The sequence below is a fragment of the Rhamphochromis longiceps genome, linkage group LG3 (genome assembly GCF_057381845.1).
Source record: "Rhamphochromis longiceps isolate RC_006_pf linkage group LG3, R_longiceps_female_GT1.1, whole genome shotgun sequence".
In the NCBI taxonomy this organism is placed as follows: domain Eukaryota; kingdom Metazoa; phylum Chordata; class Actinopteri; order Cichliformes; family Cichlidae; genus Rhamphochromis; species Rhamphochromis longiceps.
In genome coordinates this window covers 20,209,655-20,229,200 of record NC_140559.1, presented here as the reverse complement: position 1 = coordinate 20,229,200, position 19,546 = coordinate 20,209,655, and the positions used below count along the sequence as shown (strand labels likewise).

Genomic DNA, 19,546 nt, shown 5'->3' with positions numbered 1-19,546 from the left:
GGAGCAGTGGGTGGGGATGGTACCTTGCTCAAGGGTACCTCGGGGTAGCCGTTCAGGGGATTCTAACCCCTAACCTTCCGATCATGGGGCAACCACTTTACCTACTGAGCTATCCCTCAGTGACAGATGATCTGGAAGATCTGGTCTATCAGAGGCTGCTGTGTTTTATATATTGGAAAACTGAGATGACGTGAGATAGTTTGTATTTGATTAATTTTCCACGAGATGTGAACTGAATCTGAAAATTGGTTGTTGTTTTTTTTTTTTTAAGTAAAACTGTGTTTTTTTTCTCCTCTTTAAAGTGTTTGTTATACAGTTCCTAAAAAGTATAAAAGGTCTTATTATTATCATTCATGTATTAAGTATATTATAACACCTCACAGAAATACAAACTTGGACCACTTTGAGCGACATCAGACGTGTGCACTGTGGTCACGCCGCACTGAATCCATCCAAGTTACATGGTTTATTAAGATAATCAAATTACAGCATTTAGACTACTTTTAATTAACTGCTTTAGCCCACTTACAATAAAAATGTAAAAAAAATCTTGTTCATGACCTGTGTAGTACGTTAACACTATTGGAAGTAAAAATAACTTGAACTCCAATTTTGAAAACACAACTTTTTTTTTTCTTACAAAGCTCTGACTTGTATTATGAGTCTGTGGTCTCGGAGAGAGTCCTGTAACTCTCTGTCTGCAAAATACAGCATATAATGACCAATGTTGGGCAATTAATTATATAGTTACTTCTCCAAAAAAGTAACTCAGTTTGGCAAACAAAGTTTTTTGCAGCTATTTTTTTTAAATGCAGCCAAGGTGTTTTTAAATAAACATTTCAAACTATTTACAGAACAATCAGCTGTTCTGCATCAAATTTGATGCCACACAAATTATTTGTGCCACTCCAAAAAATATTTCTGTCCATTATGAGATAAAGGAGAACAGCAGCCTGATACCTGCAGGCCTGACAACAGGAGATGTATCACTCCTTTAACAGCTGTAACATTCAGCAGTCGCCTCATTGTTCTGACACACAACAAAACTATTGACTACACTACACACTAACTACACGTCGCAAATCTCTCACATCTCAAAACACCGCCGTCACTCCTAAAACTTCCCCCCGTTTCTTTACAACTTGCCATATCCTTTTTTGATTGGTCGACATGGTACTTTTTTTGACCAATAGGAAAGGGTGGGGGTGTTTTTGGTTTTGTTTTTGCAGAGCGCTTTCGAGACTTTTTTCTTATAGAACGTTTCTTCCCGCAGTAAATATAAACAACGACAGTATTCAGGAAGAAAACCAAACGTTGCAGATATTTTGTATAACAACTCTGGTTTTACGTGGCCTATCAACACAAAATCAAAACTGGCATAAAGTTCACACTTTTTCCGTCAATTGTTCCGTCTGTCCTGCTCACATCTCCAATGTACACGTTGGCTTCGCTCCACATCAGCAACGCTGCTTTGCTAGCTAAAACACCGGTGTCGGCACATAAGGACGCTGTCATAGCCTGTCAACGACGTCGATTAGATGCGTATATACGAATGTGAATCGCATTATTGGCTGCACTATGGGATAAGGTGGCATCGTTCTAATCCCATACAGGAGCAGCCAGTCACTTACTGACTAACACTGCAAAACAGAACTGTTAAAGTTTTAATTTTAATTTCAATTCAGGTTAGATTTTTTTTTTGTGCGCAACTGTGCGCAGAGACCGTGCCAGCAGTGCGCAATTGCGCACGTGCGCAGCTTAGAGGGAACATTGCTCTAGTGTCCATATATAAACATGTGTGAGGATGGTGTTAATGTAAAATGTGAATCATAGTGTTCCAGTCTTAAGACGTGAATGATACTGCAGAGTAATTTTTTTCTTTATACTAAGTAAAACTTCAGGTCCCCACCACTCTGAACCAATAGAAAGCTGGTGCTCAGAGGAAGAGGGCGGGCTTTACTTGGTGTCAGTGACAGAAATGAAAAAAAGCTCAAATGAGTGAGAAGGACGATGAAGGAAACATCTGTGCTGTGTCTGCTCTGTAAGTAGAATCTCTGTGTTTGTTTGAATTCTTGTACTTTGACTGTCTGCTCTCCTGATAACTGATGATGGAGGAGAAGACATGAAAAACAAATCAGGCTGAATTCAAGTTCAAACACCACGAGGACCAACTGCAGGTCTGAACTGACTCTTTATCTTTGCTCAGGAGTCGAGGAAACACAGCAGGCAGTGAAAAGATCAAATCATTCACTTATTATATCAACACAGCTGCACAGTGGACACATGACTACTGTGTTATTGAAATGCAGTGGATAGTTTGACTACACTCTGAGTATACACAGTGTACATAAAAATATGATCACTGTAAGAGCAGCTTTCTAGATGAAAACTTCAGACTGGTGGAGAGGAGAATCAAGAGTTTTGTTTAATTTTATTTCAGTAATAAAGAAGTTCCTTCAGAAAATGTGGCGGAAAATGTTTGAGGTTAAATGGTGATTCTATACAAGCAGGATGTGAAACTGCTGACCAGTCCACATTAACTCTCCCACAGTGGCAGCTGGGATACAATGTAGCTCTATATTAACACTCTTTTGTCAGTCTGAACTTTATTTTAACCTATTCCTGATATCGAACAGAAAGTGAGCAGATATATCAAAGAGAGATGAGTTTGTGTTTTTGTCAGCTGTTTGTGTGGAGTTGTTCTTTATGTTCACCTCAAATCAACCTGAGTGTCATTTCTCTTCAGTTCTGATCTCACTGCTGAGCTGCACAACAAACCAAGGTCAGTAACCTTCTTCTGTCACAGTTTAAACCTGAGAAATGCTCACTGATATGACCTGATTGGGTTCATGTTTCAGAATCTAAAGTCTAACAGATCATCAGTTTTTCATTTTAACCCTCACAGCTCGTCTGACTGTGAGTCCCAGCAGCTCTCAGTTCTTTGAAAGAGACTCTGTGTCTCTGAGCTGTGAGGAGGACGACAGCTCTGCTGGATGGACTCTGAGGACCAATAATAAGATCACTCAGTGTGGAGATGGGTGGGGAAGATGGTCTGGTTCTTCCTGTGACATCACTGTTTTCCCATGGGACAGTGGAGTTTACTGGTGTGAGTCCAGAGAGGGTCCCATCAGTAACATGGTTAACCTGACAGTCACTGGTAAGCTGAGTGTGTGGAGTTAGTGTTGATGAAGCTGTGTGTAAATGGATGAAATGCTGTAGTTTGTCTCTGTGTTGAGGTGGATCAGTGATCCTGCAGAGTCCTGTCCTCCCTGTGATGGAGGGAGATGACGTCACTCTGCTCTGTAAAGCAAAGACCACTCCCTCCAACCTCCCAGCTGCTTTCTATAAAGATGGCTCCCTCATCAGGAAGCAGCCTACAGGTCACATGACCATCCAGCATGTTTCCAGGTCTGATGAAGGCCTCTACAAGTGTGACATCAGCGGTCATGGAGAGTCTCCATCCAGCTGGATCACTGTCACAGGTGACACACTCACCTGTCTGTGTTTCTGCAGCTTTCAACATTCACAATGTGACGACAACTTAATGACTGTGTTTGCTTTATTTTAGACAAACACACCACATCTGTTCTCACTGTGCTGTTGTCTGTTGGATCAGTCTGTGTTGTGGTTCTACTGGTGTTACTGGTTCTGCTGCTGAGATGGCGTGCTCATAGGAAACCTGAAGGTGAGACCTAGACTTCTGGATTTTACATAAATAAAGTTCTGCTGAATAAGCTACACAGCTATTGTGATTAGATGTTTTTATATTGACTCTCACTCCCAATGGAAGTAACTCCTTTTAGCTGTTACACAGTAATGAAAACACATGTTCTTTTTTCTATTTCTTATTCCCTTCATTTACCCCTAACTAATTTCGGGTTAAATGTTGTTTTTTTCAGCTGAAAATCCTGAAGAAGTCCAAGAAAACCAAGTCACCTACACTGAGGTCATTTTATCAAATCGTCAGCAAAAACCAGTCAAATCAAAAAGAGGTAAATTTTCTTTTATTAAGATTTGTGGTTGGGGGCTGGGTTGTGGTTCATAAAATTAGAACACTTAATACAATTGTGGACATTTAGAATTACGTAATCAAAAAATAAAAATAAAATAAATAAATAAACATAAATTATAGGTTCAGCCAGAAAGTGAATACCTATGTAGGTGAACACAGAGGGCTTTCTTCCAAAGAGCCTATCAGCAGCTTAAACAGGAAATAAGTGACCAGTCACGTTATTGCATGGAATGGAAAGTTTCAGCTACTCCTTACCATGCTAATGTGGGTCACCTTTTTTTTTTTGTTTTATTTTCCATTATTATGCGTTCATGTTAATTTAATAGACTATATGCAGTAGACAGATTAACTATGGCATCACCCGCAGGTTTTTGGGCCTGACATTTTGAAGCTTCAACGTTAGTTCTCTCAACAAAACTCAAAAATTCTAACACCTCCAGCTTGGCCATCTGTCTTTTTGTTAGTACCACCATCTCCAAACCACACATCATACCGCACATCAGACGTATTATTTGTCATATAATGACATTATAAATGCTCCCAAGGGCACCAACAGAACAAACACTGTGTAGAGATCCAGTTCAAGGACCCCAATTAGCTGAGGTGAAGCCTAGCATACAGCTAATAACAGTTTCTCCATCCACCTGTAAGTCAAAGAGGCCACGCCCCTATGAATGCAAACTTTAAGTTTTAATACAGTTTAAACAGGTGAGTTGTTTTTTGTTTTGTTTTTAAAAATCCACTTAAGGAGTCCTGATACCAGAGATATTGTAGGTGGTACTAATACCAGTGGAATTACTTTAGTCTCAACACAGAAAAACAAAATGATCATCCAACGTATTTAAACATAAACTCCTTTTTTTTAAAAAAAAACAAAAAAAAAACAAAACACTAACTAGTTTTAACACTAACAAGGTTGCTGGTCATTTATTTAAAATTTTAACAATATATTTGGTTCCGGGACAAAGACTGAAATGTTAAGATGTTTGCTGAGTGGCCAACTTATGTTACATTACCATACCATAGGAATTTTTTTTTTAGTCATTGAAAAGAAATTACCCTTTCGAAAAGCTCTGGTTCTCTCAAACAAACTAATAATGAGATTTCAAGAAAATGTGAGAAGGATAATACTTTGAATTTTACTGTGAACTGAAACTTAATGAACTTATTTTTGGATGCCAGTCCTTTATGTGCTTCACTAAACTGGAAGTATTTTCTTACAGTAACATTGTTTGCATTTCCTTTTTGCAAAACAGTTATCACCCTTTGGTCCTTCCCTTTAAATGTGAAGTGCTTCCCATCTCTGTCTTTCCTGTCAGTGAGTTGGAGCAAAGCTAACGCAGCAGCTGTACCAATCAATATCTCCCACGTTGCAGCAGTCACAGGTCTGCCTCACATAGGCCAGATGTCAGATGTGTTGTGAATTCTGCCATTGTCATAACTGAGCAGTAAATTTAGAAGCAGCTCAGATTAATCCCAGATGTGTCTGGGTTTGGTACACACAATATACCTACACAGTTGTTTCTCTAATACACAAAGGACTAAAAGACCAACAACTTCCCACTTCTGTAAAATTCTGTCTAAAAAACCCTCAGCAGCAACTTCCTGTTATTGATTCCAGATGACTGTTCTCTGAGGTCGTGACATTTCTCACCACGGTCTTGTCTGGTTTGTGTAACAATTGTTTTGTATTTGAGAACAGGTTTCATTTGTGCCCTGTGGAGAAATTTTGGTTAGAACTGAAAGAAACTGACATCTGCTTTCTTTCTTTTTTCACACAAACATCCCCAGTTTCATGTGGTAACCACAGTTTCACAGCAGAGGGGATGTTTTTTTGTTTTGTTTTTAAAAGGACAAAGCTTGAAAATTGTTGCTATTTATAAAAATTCCTTATTAATCTCTAAACAAAAGTAGTATGGTTATGTTATGTTTTTGTCCCTTTATTCATTTCTTTGTTTTATTGTGCAGAGAATGATCCACCTGCACTCGATACAACACAAGATGTCACTGCTGGGCAAAGAATAAAAGGTACAGCTGCTCTGTACCTTTGTACAGAGTTATTCTAACCACATCATGACTTAAGCACAGAATATCTCCTTTCTGTCAGAGAGAAAACTGTAATGCTGTTTGAACTGTGTTTGTGTTCAGACTTTAAACCAGAGCCAGACGTCGTCTACTCTTCAGTGAAGTAGTCCACCAGTCCAACCACTGACGTCCAGCTGCTGGTCCCTAACTGGTCCGTTCCCTCTTCCTGTCGTTCTCACTGAATTAGACCTGCATGCTCACAATGTATTTTTAACTTGAGTTTTCAAATTTTATCCTCTACTAATATGATTCATGTCCTTGACTGTTCTTATGTTTAATTTATTCATGTTTGATGGCGTTTGTTCTCATTCTTATCACACTCATTTAGTTACTCTTCAGCAGTAATATTGTCATGTGTTTTCTCATGTGTGTGCTTGGAAAAGATATCAAATGGAAAATTTGACTTATTTGTTTGTGGCTAACTGATATGTCCTTCTTACAATCATTCAGTGGCTGAAAACAGAACAGCTTCATTCCAGGATGTGCATGTTTGAGACTAAAGGGCTGGCATTTTTATATCATCCAAAAACCAAAGAGCAAAGGGATTTGTGTCTCCTTCTGAGATTGAACTGGGGATGTATTTGTTACACCATTCTCTAACAGTTAGAGAATGGTGTAAACCAGGGGTGGGGGAACTCCAGGCCTCGAGGGCCGGTGTCCTGCAGGTTTTAGATGTGTCCCTGATCCAACACAGCTGATTTAAATGGCTAAATCACCTCCTCAACATGTCTTGAAGTTCTCCAGATGCCTGAACTAATCATTTGATTCAGGTGTGTTGACCCAGGGCAAAGCTTTGGAGTTTTCTACCCCTGGTGTAAACTACAACACAATGAAGACACTTTAAAAACAAAAAAACATTAAGAAGATCTCATGTTCTTACCACCTCAGCAAAGAGCTGAAAGCGTTTGGTGTCCGATAATTTACACGCATGATCAGTCAGGCTGATTCATGTGTCCCAGCTCTTGGGCTAAACTACTCTGAAGCCTAACATAGCCAAAACATCCATTTAGAGTCTGCAGCCATCTACTGTTAAGTCCAAGTATTACAGTTATACAGATATAATTTAAAGACAAAATGTTTTCATCTTTCACTTTAGAGAAATAAAACAGGAACTGAGCAGGTTTGACTTGTTTGTTCTAGGGATGGACCGATCGGATACAGTATTGGTATCGATCCTGACCTAAATTACTTTATTGGATATCGAGGAGAAATAAAAAATGTAACCCGATCCATTAAATGTCACAAAAGCACTTCACAAAACTTGCAACATGGCGTAACCCAGGTTGTGACCTTAGCATGAAGGAGCAGTATGTGTCACACAGTAGAGTGGCTGTTGTGTATGAGGCCTGTCGGCATTGTAGAGTTGCTTCACACTGAAAGCATCTGGAGCCAAACCGGCATGAGCTATCTCTGAGCTATCGCAGAGAAGTAAAGCAAGTGAGTCAGTTCATTTTTGAATGTTTGCAAAGTGATCTTGCATTAAGCTTAACAACCGATATATGGAGCTCGGACGTCTGTGCGTTGTCACTGCTAAGTCTGACCATACAAAAGATAGACTCAAGTTTTACTTTAAAAAACAAACAAAACTTTCATACTTGTGTTAAGGTTTGTATGGAAATGACATAACATTCAGCATCAGGTTAAATGTGATAGAAACAGCTTACTGACATTCATCTTGATAACAGATGAGTGTCATGAAGCCATGTTTGCTTTCATTTGCACTTATTTCCACTCTGGATGTCTCTTTACATGTAGCTTCAAGTATGAAAGGGTCCATTTTAAGTTGTGGAATATAAAGATTATTTTGTCCTGATATTGCACTTCTTTTTTCAGAACAAAAGAGCTTTTGAAATCTGCATAAAATTGCATTTTAAATTATTTTTGAATATTAGTTTAAGTGGGGATAGGTTAATTGGATAACCCAAATTGTCACTAGGTGTGAATATGTGTGAATGTGCGAATGGTTGTCTGTCCCTGTGTGTTAGCCCTGCGACAGACTGGCGACCTGTCCAGGGTGTACCCCGCCTCTCGCCCTATGACAGCTGGGATAGGCTCCAGCGCCCCCCGCGACCCTGAAAAAGGATAAGCGGAAGCGAATGGATGGATGGATATTAGTTTAAGTACTTAGATTTGAAGTTCTGCTAAATGTTTAAATAAAAAGATCAGCATTGTTGAACTGTTCAATATTTTGGGTGCTGTGTATTCTTTGCATTTTAAAGTGTTTGGTCTTTTTAAATTTGAGTATGACCTAATACAAAATGCAACAAGATATAAAAAAAAAACCAAACAGTTTTATTAATTTTAAAATACACTATATAGGCAGATGTCCAAATTTATGATATCGGTATAGTCATAAAAAAATGGTATCGTTCCATCTCTAGTTTATTCTCAGTATCACACTCGTATTTTTTTTGTCAGTCAAATTTGATCCATTTGAAAGTTTTATCTTGGAAACATTTTATTAATTTAAACTGGATTTCAACACACAAAATAAATTATATTACTTTGCTAACAATTCTGTGTTTTATTCACAGAGAAAAACAAAAGGAAAAACAAAAATTGAAACAAGAACTGTCCAAAAAATAATTAGACAAGGACTTCCTGAAAGACAACTCTAAAGTGAAGACCTACACAGGAGTTTCGTCCCTCTGCAGCCCCTAATCTCCTCAATGTTTTCAGCTGGTGCTAATTGGTCACACCTAGTCAGGTGTGGATAAAAACTTACCTGAGGCAAGCTTCCTGGGAGTTCACTTGTCTTTGCCTTGGTGGTACCAGTCATTTTAGCCAACCTGGTATTTCATTTTAAGATAAAACCTCTTCTCACTAACACTCTGGTATTCATCTCCTTTTTTTATGTTTCGGCTTTTGAGCCGGGTAGTAACACAGGGCTGCCATCTCTTGCTTTACTAATGGGCGTGCTATAACAAATTAGCCCCATCTTACCAGATACTCACAGAAAAATCTCATTTTCAGATGCTCTTGTTGACTTTGATGCGTTTAAGACTAAACCTTCCACTTGAACATGTTGCACATCTCTTTGATTTTAGCTTAAACTAAAACCACTGTGTTTAACATTACTGTAAATTTACTGTATGCTCACCTCAGCCCATTGGTGCACTGGGCTAAAATACATTGCATACGGGCCAGTGTGCCACACCAGTATGTTGAGATGTTTGGTGACCGTGTGACAGTTATTGACTATTTTGAAGTTTTTATAGAGAGAACACAAAATTTACGCGCTAAGGCAGAGACATATTCCACTTACAAAAGTAGGCACACAATTAAATATCAATTGATGAACTGTTTTCCACTTTGTTTTGAAATGTTTTTGTTTTTTTGCATTGTTTGTTTGTTTTGTTTTTCCCCGAAGCAGCTAATAAAGCACAACGGAATACAATTTTGCCTCTTTCTTGTAAGCTTCTATAATAAAATGAGAAAATAATGCAAGTTATAAATAAAGACAATTTAATAAATTATGAAACACTTATTTTATTTCTATTGGATCTGAACATGTTGTGTAATACTACAACCTGAAAAGACAAATAGATTGCGTTGGCCTGTACAGGAGATAAAGAAAACATTTTAACGACAGCTATAAAATAAAATAAATCAGAAAATAGATACGCCAAAGTATGTATGTTGTGAATTACATTGGTAGTATTTTAAACCTGATCTACTAATTCACAGTGAGTGATAGAAAAACGGGTAAAATAAAACATGAAGTGCAGAGTACAGGAAGATGGGTCCACCCTAACGTGACACTGAACCAAAAATCTTAAAACAAACCTGCAACATTAGAGTTCTGTCTAAACGGGTGTAACTGGAATACTGCCTCAGTTTTCTTAGCAAGCTTTTTTTCTCTCTCTCTTTTTGATTGTCATTGCACCATCCACGGAAATTCTGAGCCACTGCTAAACCTTTACCCCACATGTTTACATCTGGCATCACACATGTAATTACAAAAGCTTTGGTTGTCCACACAACTAAGTCACAAAAGTGTGACTTTGTAACAAAAATCTGGTTTGGACCTGCTTGTAGTAGATGCGTGTCTGTTTCAAATCCACTGTTCCATCAGTTAGCCTCAGACAGAACTTGTCATCTTCACAGGCCTGCAGGAGATTGTTGCCTTTTCCACAACATTCACAGTTAATGAGAGCATCAGTGGTCGATGATGAAACCACACTTCTCCACTTTAAGCTCTCTGTGCTGCAGCTTACTCTGTGAGGTATACCATTCTGTAGCTCTGTCTTCATTTTCTTTTCCCCATTTGATTTGTTGTGGTTCAGTGTCTGAGAGCTGATGTGACAGTTTTTGTGGGTAGCACACTTTCTTCACAGTTGATAACGCAGGAGTGGCATTGGAGGCAGACATAACATAACAAATGTATGTTTGGCACAGTGATTCTTCCTGCCTGTGCTGTGTGCCAAAAGTCATATTTGTTGCGTCCCCTTGTTTTCATGGAGACATGTAAGTGTTTTGGGGAGGACACAAGGCTGGACAGGGTCTGCATATAAGTGGCGGAATTCCTTAATAACAGAACAGAGCCCCGACCATTGTGCATGCATAAGATCAGTGGGAGGTTTTAACTCAGTCAGTGTTCTTTGTTTTAGCAAACTGCAACCAGTATGCGTCCAGATTCTGGGTACAGAACACTCACTTTGTCCTTCACTAATGGACTGGTCGAGTGCCCTTTTCCTTGCTGTACTGGTGGTGTAGTTGATTGCATGGCCTGGGACTCCTTGCACTTTCTTCATATTTGAGGGCATTATCCAGTAAGCCTGGACATCTGTATGTGTGATGTTCCCTCGTAGACGCACTGCAGTGTAAATTTTGTACAGGAGAGCTGCCACATGTACACACTTCTCTGCCACACCCCCCATGCATGTACAATGGGCACTCTCAACCTCCCATTAGATTTAAGGATAACCCGTCTAAGTACCTTCTATGTTTGATGATGCCACACAGCCTCAGCGCCACCTCTTGCAGGTGCCACTGCTTCCTGATTTTCAGGACCTGGTATGCAGGCAGTTTGATCCCCTACAGCCCTGCATCACTGGTCCCCTGTCTGTAAGTGGTTTGCTGCTCTGCATGGCCAAGAGCAGATTGACTGTGGCACTTTTCCCTGGTGGATCTGCCCCTGAACCCTCTGGTTGCCATTTCGGGCTCCCTCCTGGGGCGGCCTGCATGCCCTAACAATGAGGGATGTCCTGTTGACTAAGTTGCACAGGGCAATGGTAACGCAGGCCTGCCTCTCCAATTTGACAGCCATTTTTTTTGCTTCGTGTACGACACTTGGCCCGCCAGTTGCAGGCTAGTTTGGGGGACCTAGACGGCGTAGGGGAGCTTCTGTCTGCCTCCTCTCAACTAGCCTCGCTTATGAAAGAGCAGGCCACTGCTATGGGCTGCACTTTAGGCTGATTCTGGGTAGTACGCCGCCACCTGTGGCTGTCTCAGTCCTGGCTCCATGTCGGACGACCGGGACTGCCTTATGAGACTGTTGGTTGACCCTTCAGCCATGTTCGACCAAGGTGCGGCCTGGCTCCTGCAGCAGGCTACAGAGACTCACGGCACTGCTTAGTAGGTTTCATAGACGCGGCAGTCACGCCCAGGGCAGGCAGGGAGGATGTGGAGTCTCTCAGTCCTCCAGCCACCCCTCCCTCCTGACATCTCTTGGTGCCAGGCCACCCAGCCCTATCCACAGAGCAGTGCAGGGTGGCCTGGTCAGCCCTGGGGGCGGACCCTTGGGTGGTTTCCACTATGACCCAGGGTTATCGCCTGCAGTTGACAGTAACATAATGTCCCGACCTTTAACCCTGTGAGCAACCCGAAGCAGGCCCTGGTGCTGCGGGAGGAACTGGTGATGCTTCTGGCAAAGGGGGCCATACAGGAGGTGGACGTTGGGGACCGCAAAGTGGGGGTTTTCTCCCACTACTTACTGGTCGCCAAGCAGGACGGGGGTCTTTGTCCCATTCTGGACAACAGGGGCCTCAATTGTTATCTCTGGCCCCTGAAGTGCAAGATGTTGATGGTCCTCAGATTCGGGTTCGAGAGCAGATCTTCGAGTTCCGCGCCTGCCTCTTTGGCATCTCCCTGGCACTCCGAACCTTCACCAGGTGTGTGCACACCGCCCTCGCTCCTATGAGGCTGCGGGGCCTCAGGATCTTGGACGACAGGCTGGTCTGCGCCTCCTCAATAGAACAGTGCCGCAGCCATGTTGCCCTTCTGGTCTCCCATGTTCAGGCTCTGGGGCTCTGCCTGAATCCCAAGAAGTGCTGGTTGGAACCACCTCAGAGTACTACCTTTCTAGGCATGTACCTGGACTCCGTCAGGGGCTTAGTGTCCCTCACAGCAGAACGGTAGCGGGTCTTCAGGGTGTGCCTGGACCACTTCAGCCTCCACTCTTGGGTGAACTGGGGCCTGTGTCTCCGCCTCATGGGCCTGAATGCTGCAGTTGGAGTCCCAGCTAGAGGCAGGCAGAGTCGCTGTTACCCTGCGTGGGCTGGTGGCTGCGATTAAGGCTATTTGTCTTGGTCGCTCAGCACTCAGCGACACCGACACTGCTTTGATTTCGTGGTTCTTGAGGGGTGCCCAGATCATATGCCAGGGTCCCCATTCCCCCCGGGCGCTGGAGGTCCTTCATGCCCTCCAGCGCCCTCCCTTCGAGCCTCTGGAAAAAGCAGAGTTGAAGTGGCTGCTGCTCAAGACCGCCTTTCTTCATCGCCAGAAAAATTAGTGAGCTCCGCTGTCGGTCCATGGTGAATGCTGCAGGTGGCTGCCAGAGGGTGGTCCTCTGGCCAAACCCTACCTTCTTGCCGTAAGTCCTCTCGGATTTCCACCTTCCCCAGTCAGTTGAGCTGCGGTCAGCTCCCACAGAAGGTTTGGACTGGGAGGAGGCGCAGCGTCTCTGGGCCCTGTGCCCCGTACAAGCACTGGTGCTGTACGTTGTACGTACTCAGCCAATTCGGACCACGGACCAACTGTTTGTCTCGTTCCATCCCAGGATCCTGGGCAGGCCCCTGTCCAAGTCCTAGTTGTCCCGTTGGGCTGTAGAGGCCATCCGCCAGGCTTACTCCTTGGCAGCAATCCCTCTCCCCTCGGGTGTGTGAGCACACTCAACACGTGGGGTGGCCACTTTTTGGGCCTTGTGGACAGATGCCTCCCTCTCCTCATTTTGTGTGGTCGCCACGTGGTCCTCAGCCACCACTTTTACGTGGTTTTACCACTTGAACGTGGCAGCCAGCCCCTCTTTGGGAAGCGGGTGCTGGGTGCCCATCGGTGGTAACTGTCGTTCCCTGGTCTGCCTGGCGTATTGCAGGCTGACCGAAAGCATCCGATCGGTTGCAGTATTTGCGTCTTGCAGGGCCGGTTCAGGCCAGTCTTGCAGACTGATGCCTCCGACTCGGCCTTGCGTCTGGCAAGGCCCTGGCCGGGGTGGCGTGGATATACGTACATTTGTAAATAGTTCGTTGATACATTGACTCTGGGTTCGGTTGCACTGTTTCCTCACGGGGTGTCTTACAGAGTTACCCCTATACATATGGAATATATAATGGAGTGGAGAGAGAGTCTCGATATAGCCATGACAAATTGTGCCCCTTTGCGCATTATGGCTCATTTGAAGTGCTGCTAACAGTTGGGGGAAGACATACAGTGGGGCAAAAAAGTATTTAGTCAGCCACCGATTGTACAAGTTCCCCCACCTAAAATGATGACAGAGTTCAGTAATTTGCACCAGAGGTACACTTCAACTGTGAGAGACAGAATGTGAAAAAAAAAATCCATGAATCCACATGGTAGGATTTGTAAAGAATTTATTCGTAAATCAGGGTGGAAAATAAGTATTTGGTCAATAACAAAAATACAACTCAATACTTTGTAACATAACCTTTGTTGGCAATAACAGAGGTCAAACGTTTACTATAGGTCTTTACCAGGTTTGCACACACAGTAGCTGGTATTTTGGCCCATTCCTCCATGCAGATCTTCTCGAGAGCAGTGATGTTTTGGGGCTGTCGCCGAGCAACACGGACTTTCAACTCCCGCCACAGATTTTCTATGGGGTTGAGGTCTGGAGACTGGCTAGGCCACTCCAGGACTTTCAAATGCTTCTTACAGAGCCACTCCTTTGTTGCCCGGGCGGTGTGTTTTGCATCATTGTCATGTTGGAAGACCCAGCCTCGTTTCATCTTCAAAGTTCTCACTGATGGAAGGAGGTTTTGGCTCAAAATCTCACGATACATGGCCCCATTCATTCTGTCCTTAACACGGATCAGTCGTCCTGTCCCCTTGGCAGAAAAACAGCCCCATAGCATGATGTTTCCACCCCCATGCTTCACAGTAGGTATGGTGTTCTTGGGATGCAACTCAGTATTCTTCGTCCTCCAAACACGACGAGTTGAGTTTATACCAAAAAGTTCTACTTTGGTTTCATCTGACCACATGATATTCTCCCAATCCTCTGCTGTATCATCCATGTGCTCTCTGGCAAACTTCAGACGGGCCTGGACATGCACTGGCTTCAGCAGCGGAACACGTCTGGCACTGCGGGATTTGATTCCCTGCCGTTGTAGTGTGTTACTGATGGTGACCTTTGTTACTTTGGTCCCAGCTCTCTGCAGGTCATTCACCAGGTCCCCCCGTGTGGTTCTGGGATCTTTGCTCACCGTTCTCATGATCATTTTGACCCCACGGGATGAGATCTTGCGTGGAGCCCCAGATCGAGGGAGATTATCAGTGGTCTTGTATGTCTTCCATTTTCTGATGATTGCTCCCACAGTAGATTTTTTCACACCAAGCTGCTTGCCTATTGTAGATTCACTCTTCCCAGTCTGGTGCAGGTCTACAATACTTTTCCTGGTGTCCTTCGAAAGCTCTTTGGTCTTGGCCATGGCGGAGTTTGGAGTCTGACGGTTTGAGGCTGTGGACGGGTGTCTTTTATACAGATGATGAGTTCAAACAGGTGCCATTCATACAGGTAACGAGTGGGGGACAGAAAAGCTTCTTACAGAAGACGTTACAGGTCTGTGAGAGCCAGAGATTTTCCTTGTTTGAGGTGACCAAATACTTATTTTCCACCCTGATTTACGAATAAATTCTGTACAAATCCTACCATGTGGATTCATGGATTTTTTTTTCACATTCTGTCTCTCACAGTTGAAGTGTACCTCTGGTGCAAATTACTGACCTCTGTCATCATTTTAAGTGGGGGAACTTACACAATCGGTGGCTGACTAAATACTTTTTTGCCCCACTGTATGTCTGTAAAAAAGTAAACCAGTGTGTCTTTGGACACCTGTAATTAAAATATTTTCAGAGGGCCTCAGTGTCTGAATGGCTCCAGTTCAGCTCCATAACAGCAGCGACCCTGGTTTGATTCCTGTGTTTCAGCCTCTCTCACTGAGGGGGACGTCCACTACATGGAAATGGATCTGATTATCAACCAATCTACAGATCACTGAGAACAGAGGACATCTTATTCCTCAGATTTTTATATAAAGATGTTTATAGAAAATACTGGATCATATTAAAACAATAGTTAATTTTTTTAAAGGGATTATAGTGTGATTGTAGTTAGATTTCAAAATAACTTTTTCAAGCAACATCATATCACAAAGAAAAAAGTGAGCCCCTCACGACTTTCTTTGAACCAATAGAAAAGCTGGTGCTCAGAGGAAGAGGGCAGGCTTTACTTGGTGTCAGTGAGAGAAATGACAAAAAGCTCAAATGAGTGAGAAGGACGATGAAGGAAACATCTGTGCTGTGTCTGCTCTGTAAGTAGAATCTCTGTGTTTGTTTGAATTCTTGTACTTTGACTGTCTGCTCTCCTGATAACTGATGATGGAGGAGAAGACATGAAAAACAAATCAAGCTGAATTCAAGTTCAAACACCACAAGGACCAACTGCAGGTCTGAACTGACTCTTTATCTTTGCTCAGGAGTCGAGGAAACACAGCAGGCAGTGAAAAGATCAAATCATTCACTCATTATATCAACACAGCTGCACAGTGGACACATGACTTCACTGGGTTATTATAGTGAACATTTGTATATACTCGGAGTAGTCAGTGTACATGAGTGACCACAGTAAGAGCTGCTTTTTAGATAAAAATTGGGATAGCAGATGGAGATGCCAAACTGTTTGAATACGTTTAAGTAGTAGATAATTTGTAAAGTATATACTCAGCATGTACATAATGATCACAGTAAAAGCTGAGTCCACTCTCTGTAAATACTTATGTCAGTAAGTTCCTCCAGAAATGTTGATTAAAACACTATAAAAATGTTATTTAAATTAGTTTTAACAGCACAGGTAGCGGAGAGGTGCAGTGGTTAGTGTGTTTGTGATGCAGGCAAAGTGTGAGCCAAATGAGCCAAATCCAGAAGTGGGCAGAAAGACTCATGTGAAAATGTGAAAATGTTTTCTTTAAACAAAACATAATCATTGGAATTTTGGCTGACTGGGGAGAGAAAAAACTAACATCAGAATCAGAATCAGAAAGGGGTTTATTGCCAAATGTTGAGCAGGTTTACAACATTAGGAAATTGCTGCGGTGCTTCAGTGCAAACATAGTGTCATAAATAGCACTTAAATAGACATGAAAAAATAAAAGTAGGAATAAGAATTAAAAGTGCTACGTAGAAAGATATGTGCATGAGATATACATGAGATATATACATGAGAATAAGAATTAAGAGTGCTTGAACTGCCTAACAGACAAGCAGGAGAGCACACAGATTGCAGGTGGTCAGGAACTGAAGAAAACTGAGGGCTTAAATAAAAACATGAGGCAATTAGAGAGAAAGGCCACAGCTGGTGAAAATGAGGCACAGGTGAACCGAAGCTAAGTTACTAGACAAGAGGAAGAAAAAACTGAACACAATAAGACACAAGCATAAAGAAATAAACACTAACACAAGAGACGAGACTGACTTAACACAGGAGATGCACAGAGACCAGACTCAGATTAACATCAGCAAACAAGGAACTAAGATCTGCAAACATAGACACAAAACTCAGAAGCACTCAAACTCATGACTAAATAATGTCAATGTCATTTCTTTGTTTGTCAGCTGTTTGTGTTGAGTTGTTCTTTATGTTCACCTCAAACCAACCTGAGTGTCATTTCTCTTTAGTTCTGATCTCACTGCTGAGCTGCACAACAAACCAAGGTCAGTAACCTTCTTCTGTCACAGTTTAAACCTGACAAATGCTCACTGATATGACCTGATTGGGTTCATGCTTCACAATGGATCTCACATATAAAACTGATGAAATAAAGGATGAGGAGGTCCATAAATGTTAATCCTGTGTCACTGTCACCCATGCACTCCCAAGCCATCACACTACGCTTTGGATCATTATGGTAGAGGTTGATCTTGGTTTCATCAGGCTAAAGTACGTTTTTACAACTTTTTTTAGATGATTTTTTTTTAATTTACTAAAGTTGAATCTAGTCTTCCTATACTTGAGGCTCATGAGTGGCTTGCACCTTTCAGTGAACCCTGTGGATTTACTTTCATGCAGTTTAGTTGTAATGGTAGACATAAAGAGAATGGTAGAAAATGCATTGTTCCCTCAGTTGGCTACTAAGGATTGTTTCTCATCAGTACTGAAATTATGCGGCCATTCACCACTGTTGTCTTCCATGGATATCCAGGTCTTTTCGCATTGCCTAGTTCACGAAGGCAATTTCTCAGATGTTTTTATGTTTTTTCCTTCTGCAGCTTAAGGGTGTCTTGATTCACCTGCATTGAGAGCCGCTTTAACTGCATGTTGTTGGCCCACAGCAAAATCTTCTAAATGCAAGCACAACAACTCAAATCAACTCAAGGCCTCATATCTTAACTGATAATAACTTAACTGATAATGACATAATGGAATTGCAATACCTGCCCATGAAATGAATAAATAAATCATTGTCTAGTTAATTTTTTGGTCACTCAATAAAGACGGTGGCAGACGTTAGGTAGCTGAAACTCGTAAACCCTTAATCCAACTTGAATATGGATACTCTCAAATGGCAGGTGAAAGTCTACACAAGAAATGATCAATTTTTCATTTTGACCCTCACAGCTCGTCTAACTGTGAGTCCCAGCAGCTCTCAATTATTTAAAGGTGACTTTGTGTCTCTGAGCTGTGAGGAGGACGACAGCTCTGCTGGATGGACTCTGAGGAGAAACACAAGCAAACAACAGAGGACTCAGTGTGGAAGCACATGGGGAAAACCAGCTGGTTCTTCCTGTAACATCACTATGATGCTTCATGACAGTGGAGTTTACTGGTGTGAGTCCAGAGAGGGTCCCATCAGTAACATGGTTAACCTGACAGTCACTGGTAAGCTGAGTGTGTGGAGTTAGTGTTGATGAAGCTGTGTGTAAATGGATGAAATGCTGTAGTTTGTCTCTGTGTTGAGGTGGATCAGTGATCCTGCAGAGTCCTGTCCTCCCTGTGATGGAGGGAGATGACGTCACTCTGCTCTGTAAAACAAAGACCACTCCCTCCAACCTCCCAGCTGCTTTCTATAAAGATGGCTCCCTCATCAGGAAGCAGCCTACAGGTCACATGACCATCCAGCATGTTTCCAGGTCTGATGAAGGCCTCTACAAGTGTGACATCAGCGGTCATGGAGAGTCTCCATCCAGCTGGATCACTGTCACAGGTGACACACTCACCTGTCTGTGTTTCTGCAGCTTTCAACATTCACAATGTGACGACAACTTAATGACTGTGTTTGCTTTATTTTAGGGGAACACACCACCACACCTCCACCTACATCCACCTCTCCTGCTGTTCTCTCTGTGTTGTCATGTGTTGGATCAATCTGTATTTTGGTTCTACTGGTGTTACTGGTTCTGCTGGTGAGACGATGTGTTCACACAAGACCTGAAGGTGAGACTCAGACTTCCTGATATTTCATGTATGAGTTTATTTAGTAGAATAAAGTTTATTAACGTTTATTACGATCACAGTAACAAATTTGTTTACATATTTAATTTTTATTATTGTTCATTTTTTAAATTTCAGCAGAAGTTCACAGGCATTATGTTTACACTGACTAGTTTCTTAAATTTATTCAATTCACTTGAGTTCAATTGCAAAACCAGTTGCCTCAAGGTGTTTTCTATTGTTTGGTAAAAGCTGTATAGTTAAAAAAAAAAAGGAATAAAGACAAAAAAATCATATAACCCCCCCCCCCCCCCCCCCCCCCCCATGAACCAGAGCTTTAGTGACAGTCAAAAAGCAGTAAAACAAGGCTCAGGGAGACTCATGTGAGGGTTTGAGGGGAGGAAGACAGGACAAATAATAATCTAATAATGGCTAATAATTAAATGTAGAGAAATATATAAACACTTAGCGAGTGGAAAAAAAAAAGGTGAAGGAGAAGGAAACACTCAGTGCATGTCACCATCACTGTGAGAGGAAATGGAAATGGAAGAAATTTAAATTAA

The 19,546-nt window shown here is 42.1% G+C and overlaps 2 protein-coding genes and 1 pseudogene across 2 annotated transcripts in view; 2 read left to right on the top strand and 1 right to left on the bottom strand.

Annotated features, from left to right (window-relative positions):
* LOC146673334 (coxsackievirus and adenovirus receptor homolog) overlaps positions 1 to 19,546 on the top strand; it is a 189,769-nt gene that overhangs the window by 62,914 nt on the left and 107,309 nt on the right. The window lies entirely within an intron of this gene.
* LOC146673332 (uncharacterized) overlaps positions 2,936 to 19,546 on the top strand; it is a 193,268-nt gene continuing 176,657 nt past the window's right edge. The window contains exons 1-5 of the mRNA XM_085402039.1: positions 2,936 to 3,482; positions 3,569 to 3,685; positions 3,900 to 3,992; positions 5,981 to 6,040; positions 6,161 to 6,909. Coding sequence (XP_085258165.1) covers positions 3,275 to 3,482; positions 3,569 to 3,685; positions 3,900 to 3,992; positions 5,981 to 6,040; positions 6,161 to 6,204 — 522 coding nt within the window. The 5' untranslated portion in view covers positions 2,936 to 3,274 and the 3' untranslated portion in view covers positions 6,205 to 6,909. The remainder of the gene's footprint in view (positions 3,483 to 3,568; positions 3,686 to 3,899; positions 3,993 to 5,980; positions 6,041 to 6,160; positions 6,910 to 19,546) is intronic.
* On the bottom strand, positions 7,389 to 10,977 carry LOC146673341 (uncharacterized; annotated as a pseudogene).